This window comes from Archocentrus centrarchus, chromosome 13, assembly GCF_007364275.1.
Source record: "Archocentrus centrarchus isolate MPI-CPG fArcCen1 chromosome 13, fArcCen1, whole genome shotgun sequence".
NCBI lineage: Eukaryota > Metazoa > Chordata > Actinopteri > Cichliformes > Cichlidae > Archocentrus > Archocentrus centrarchus.
In genome coordinates, this window is record NC_044358.1 from 8,297,445 (window position 1) to 8,303,444 (window position 6,000).

Below are 6,000 nucleotides of genomic sequence, written 5' to 3' on the forward strand. Positions count from 1 at the left end.
GTGTTTTTTGGGAGCACTGAATTAGTTGCTGTTCCTCATAAAGAGGTATCCTTTATGCTTGGGAAGTTGCTCATCTCTTGGATTTTGTGCCACTTCTTTCCAGCAGAGTCACAAACACAGATCCTTCCAATGCGCCCTCGCGAACTTCAAATCCTCCGCCCTCTGTTGCTCCTTCTTTATCTTCTTCCTCCTCCTTATCTCTGGAAAATGCCCCCACTGCTGCTCCAGAGGTTGAAGAGTCGTACAGGCCAGAGGTGGCGCTGCGGTGGCACTTTAGTCAGCTGGATGTGGACTCCAATGGGTGGCTCAGTGAGCGTGAGGCTCGACCCCTCCGTCAGTTCCTGCGACGCAGGCTGAAGCCGCGACGCTGCGCTAAGAAGTTTGCCCAGTACTGTGACAGGGATGGAGACCGGAGCCTGACGTTAGAGGAGCTGAGGGTATGCCTGGCTCTCTGAGGTGAGTTACATCCAGATTGCTGCAGAATAAATCCAGAGGTTAAACTAATAATTTCCACCTTAAATTCACCTAAACGTGTTTCTAAATTGTACCTCTGACTAGGAATAACTTACATAACCCAAAGCATTATTTCAAGAACAAGTTGTTTGACTGGTAGTGTACTGCTTTTTGAGTTCATGTTCTTTGCTCTGCATGTCCCAGACCAGTAACACAGTAACGAATACTTTAGTACTTCCAAAAGACACAAGTGTAGTTTCTGCTCTGTAAAAAAGCAGACATTAAATCTAAAATATCTAATACATCTACCTTTTTACTTATATAGTGTTTTTCTTATTCACTACTAAACTAAACTGTAACTTTTCCCTACAAAGATTTTTGTTCTTTTATTATGATAATGACAGTGGGAGGAGAGAGGAGATTTAGGGAAAGGAAGCAGAGGAATGACTTGCACTAAATGACAGCTCATTGTTCACTCCTCAGTTAAAGGGTCACCCTGACATACTACACATGTTTAACCACTATTCAGCTCTCATTATTGGCTATAAAAACACAATATAATCTGAGTTTACTTAGATGATGACACAATTAAATAAAATGTGGCAGCTTTGGCCAACTTCAGGTTGTTATAAAAGGCGCAGTCTAGCAGAAAGTAGCGTGCATGCTGTGAATGTTGCAATTCTTCTGAGCCCTTGAACAATCAGCCTGATTAAGAACAGGTGCACCAGCTGGCATAAGGACAAGGAACAGAGTTTCTTTTCTGACTCCAGCTGCTGCTCAGAGCAAAGCTGCTCGTGCTATAAGAAGCTCACTCGATATGTTTCTCCAGCCAGGCTGTGTCAGCTCACGCTTGTCACATTCTTTACTTTAGAAACACGAGTCTGGGAAAGTCTTTAACAAGTTCAAACGTTAACACATGCTGCTTTTATTCTTCAGGTTAGCACAGTGTTGAGGAGGTTCCATCAGATTTCTTAAAGTTGTATTCATTCTTTTCTAATGTCGTATATCCTTTGTCTACTCCTTCTTTTGTGATCCACTTGATTTATAGTCCTGTACTGCATCCCTGCAGTGGTGAGATTGGTGGTTGGAGTGTCTGTATTACTCAGTGAAACTGAGCTGCTCATGTTCGACTGGGAGCTAATAAATATCGAGCAGCAGGTATTTTTACTGAAATGCAGCAAAGCTAGAAGACTTCAGAAGCGATTGAGCCGATACACAGATTGCCAGGGCCATGGAAACGAGGAAAAACAACACGTCTGCATGGACAGAATATGAGCTGTGCATTAAAATGAGCAAACAAGATATCATTACAGCTTATTACATTTTGTTTCATTGTTTCCTCTGCTTATCAGTATAGTGTTTATTACCTGTTTATTACCCCTAAGAAAACTAATCAGCTGCAACACCTGGGGTGGCTGTGACTCAGGAGGTAGAGCAGATCATCTACTAATCGGAAGGTTGGTGGTTTGATTCCTGGCTGCTCCAGTCTGCATGCCAAAGTATTCTTGGGCAAGATACTGAACCCTAAGTTGCTGAGTGTGAATGTGTGTGAATGTTAGATAGAAAGCATTTGATATAGAAAAAGCACTGCGTGTGTGTGTGTGTGTGTGTGTGTGTGTGTGTGTGTGTGTGTGTGTGTGTGTGTGTGTGTGTGTGTGTGTGTATAAAGCACTTTGAGTGCTCAACCAGAGCAGAGAAGTGCTTTATAAGAACTTGTCCATTTACCACAACTTGCGGTTATTTTGGGAAGGCAAATACCTCCGTGAAATAAGCTACGTCTTGGCTTTAACACAGTACTATAACTCTAGTTTGAGTTGTACTGAGCAGTTAGTAGTAGTAGTACATTAGAAAAAACCAGTGAAGGTAGTCCTTCACTTTAAATGTAAAGGCGCTCCTCATGAAGAGTTGCTGAAAGTGCTACTATATATCATTCACTCATGTTATAAACACATTAATACAGAAGCAGCGCTTTAATGTTGTGTCTGCCTGCAGAGGAGGAACTCTTAAATGTTTTGGATCACATTTTATAAACTGATTAAAAGTGAAATAAATGCATCAGGATAATATTTTTCAGTAGCAGTAGCGTAAAGTAGACAGTTGTTCTCACCTCAGTGTTCATAGCTGTCTCTCACACATGCATGCGTGCACACACACACGGCTGTTAATGTGCGTCCTCATCGGTCTGCCGGTCGAGGTGAAAGCGCCTTTTTTCCTTTTCATGTTGTTTTCCATGTTGATCTAAGGGGACCTGAGCAGTTTGGGCCAGCGGCCAGGCAAATTACACCCACGGTGTCTGAGTGTTTATGTAGCTCCATGAAATGAAAACGAGCGTGGGCCGAGGTGAAAAGGCCCGTTTGTCAGGGAGCTATCAGTCACAGCTCGGCTCTGACACGATTCACTAATCAAACAGCCGCAGACGGCCGTGACAGCTCCACAAGTGTGTGTGTGTTTAAGTTACAGTCACATGAGTCCGTAAGGGTCACCAGCTCATTATTCCACAGGAGTCTTTTTCTGCACAAATCTTTGTCGTTTCTGTTGACATGTGCAAGAAAAAATGGAGAACTTAGATTGTGATAGAGATTCCACCCGCGTGAAAAACGTGATTATACAGTGAAGGACAGGGTAAAAGAGACACTGGTTGAAAAATAGTTTAATTTTGTTTTATCTGATCTTTATTTTCCCAATATTCATTTTCTTTTACATTTCTTTGTTCTCCTCCAGAGTCAAAGTCGGTGAGAGCAACAAGACAAATCAGCTGCCGTCAAAAGCCAGCTCATTTCCTCTCCGATCTCCCAGCTTCTATTTATTCATCCATAAAAACATGAACATTTTATTGCCGACGATGATTAAAAGACAAAATATGAATGCTATCAATTGTCCTTACAGCCAGGAGCAATAATTTTTCCTGTCTTTGTGGTGCAGCTCTGGTAGACCACACCGTGATATAATCTAATATGGTATGTATATGGTACATGATATGTGGTAACTCCAATTCAGCATCAGTTAAAAATGATTGGAATTTGTTTAAAAACTAAAACTCTTTGATGTTTGCTTCCCCCTGATTAACCATTTCCTTCACTTTCCTCCTTTTGTGAATTTACAAGGCTTTTCCTGCACCTGTATGTCAAACTCACTTTAGTGATTAAGTCAACTTAATATCATTACAAAGAAGTGCTATCAGCATTAGGGTTGGGCAGTCTGACCCCCCATGTGGTCACCAATAACAATATGATCACTGTGGGGGTGGATCCAGGAGAAGGTTTTAATGTGCACCCTCTGTTTTACTGACTCACTCATTCTGTTTCTGTCTGTGTGAAAAGGCTCTCCTCCACTCTTCACGGTGCCCTCCTCCCACACAGCGAGTCTGGCAATGACACACACACACAGACACACACCATGCAACAAAAAGTTGAGATAAACAAGTGTCTCTGCAAATGCACAGTTACATTAAACTTCCATCCATCCATCCATTGTCTTCCACTTAGACTTTCCAGGGTCACTGGGGGGCTGGGGCCTATCCCAGCTGCCATAAGGTAATAGGCAGGGTCCACCCTGGACAGGTTGTCAGCTTGTCACAGGGCTAACACAGAGAGACTGACAACCATTCACACTCACATTCACACCCAGTTTAGAATCACCAGTTAACCTAACCTCAGTAACTGCATGACTTTAGACTGTGGGAGGAAACTGGCGTACCTGGAGGAAGCTTACGCAGACACAGGGAGAACATGCAGACTCCACACAAAAAGGCCCGGGTCTTTGTGAGGCAACATCAATTTAAAATTCAAACAGGAATCCCAAAATGAAACCATGACAGGGCAAATTTTATTTAATATGAATCTCATAGTAATGATATTATTGATTAAATGGGGAAATAAGCTAAAAAAAACCACCTTGACTGGCGAGCTATCGGTGATCACTTTGACCATCATCCATCAGCACATCCCCCTCTGTTGTAAGCCAGTGAACCACATCAGCACAGCCCCTTGGCTTACCTTGCTCTGGTGCAGCATTGCAGGCTACAGGTGCGATCTCTGTCAATAAGATGGATGTAAAACTGATGACTCAAGGCTGTGGTTCAGATAAAATCAGCTGCTCAGACAACCACTCTAATGAGCTGATCCATTCTCAGCGTCTTGCAGCTTAATGATTCCTGAGCACACAACACAGTGGAAAGTGTCTTCTTCTATGTTCCTGCCCTGCAGAGCCATCCAGGGGTTCAGGTTGGCTCCTTATTGGCTGGAGTTTTGCTCACGATTCCTCACCAACAATAACAACAGTGACTCCTCCTTAAATTGATTCAGCTTCTGGTTTCCTCTTTGTCCTTTCATTAATCTCTTATCTCACACTTTTGGGGACTTTCCCTTTCCAAATCTACCTCTGACCTTTAATCCCTTCTTCCTTTTTTTTTTTTTCATTGTACAGACTTTGTTTCAACACATACTGACAATATATTAATAACATATTTTGATACACACTTTGAGTACATGTACTTTTGTAATTTGTTTGACAAGTTGTGTTTTCAGACCATGCGTCATCTTGCAGACAGTAAATTATCTGCTAAGTAACTGTGACTTAGAACAGCACAAGAAATAAATCTGACGGGCGTCCAAGTGATTTCCTGTTTTTGCTGTTTGTAAATGTGGTTTGAATAAAACAATGTTGTCATCTCATTTTTATTCATCTCAGCAGTCGCGCTTGTGAACGCTGACCGCACGTCACATTCGGTGGTTGTGAATGGAGCCGCCACGCTCCTCATTAGCTCTAACAGGAGGTCCGCTGGTTTCCACAGCAGCAGCCGCCCAAGTTGTTGTGTTGCAATAAACTAATCAACAGATAAACAGGAAACAACAGAAGGAGAGCAGCTTTCATAACAGACGAGTAAACCTTATTTCCCAACCTGTCCCAGGTCATCACTGAGGCTAAATGTGATTGGAAGGGACATTAATGAGGCGCCAGCGGCTGCAGGAGCAGGCAGCATCTCCTCTGTGACTTTTCTCAGACTCGGGCCAGATTCACAAAGATACCATAGGCCCATCTGTAGGGGTAGACCAGTCTTAACTTTGTTTATTGATTAGTGCAATGCAGCTTAATATTTTACACAAATGAATGAGATGCTTGAATTTTCCTCTAAAGGATTTCATTCATCACTGGATGTCAAACAAATTCAAATACCTGATATCAGAGTTTCACTGGCGCGAGTGCGACTGTGCAGCTCTTGTGTTTTTAATCCCACTTGAACAGAGAAAACAATTCACTTCAATTTTTGAGGACAAACTTTTTCCAATACACATAATCTTATTAAAAGTAATCTAAAAGTAAGAGGAAGTGACACTTTGTGCTTGATAAATTGTCACACTGTAATTGTTCCTCGAGTAACTAAAGGTGCAGATAAAGAGACGGCTTCATGGCACTGATTCACAAATTTTTGATGAAAGTCTGCAGTTTAGCAGATGTGTCATGTCTGCCAAGTGCCTGTGAATCCTGGTTAAACCAACCCACCAACCGCCCTGAGCTCTAGCAGGACCTGTCAGGTCTTCTGTGATT

At 42.4% G+C, this 6,000-nt stretch overlaps 1 protein-coding gene across 3 annotated transcripts in view; it reads left to right on the forward strand.

The window, feature by feature from the left end:
• The window catches only part of LOC115791019 (SPARC-related modular calcium-binding protein 1-like), a 28,124-nt gene extending 23,247 nt beyond the window's left edge, over positions 1 to 4,877 (forward strand). Inside the window, exons 10-11 of one of the 3 annotated variants that reach the window (XM_030745093.1) lie at positions 104 to 456; positions 3,175 to 4,877. In XM_030745093.1, coding sequence (XP_030600953.1) covers positions 104 to 455 — 352 coding nt within the window. In that variant the 3' untranslated portion in view covers position 456; positions 3,175 to 4,877. The remainder of the gene's footprint in view (positions 1 to 103; positions 457 to 3,174) is intronic. The other 2 variants (XM_030745094.1, XM_030745096.1) reach the window with 2 other exon arrangements.
• Positions 4,878 to 6,000: the final 1,123 nt, after the last annotated feature.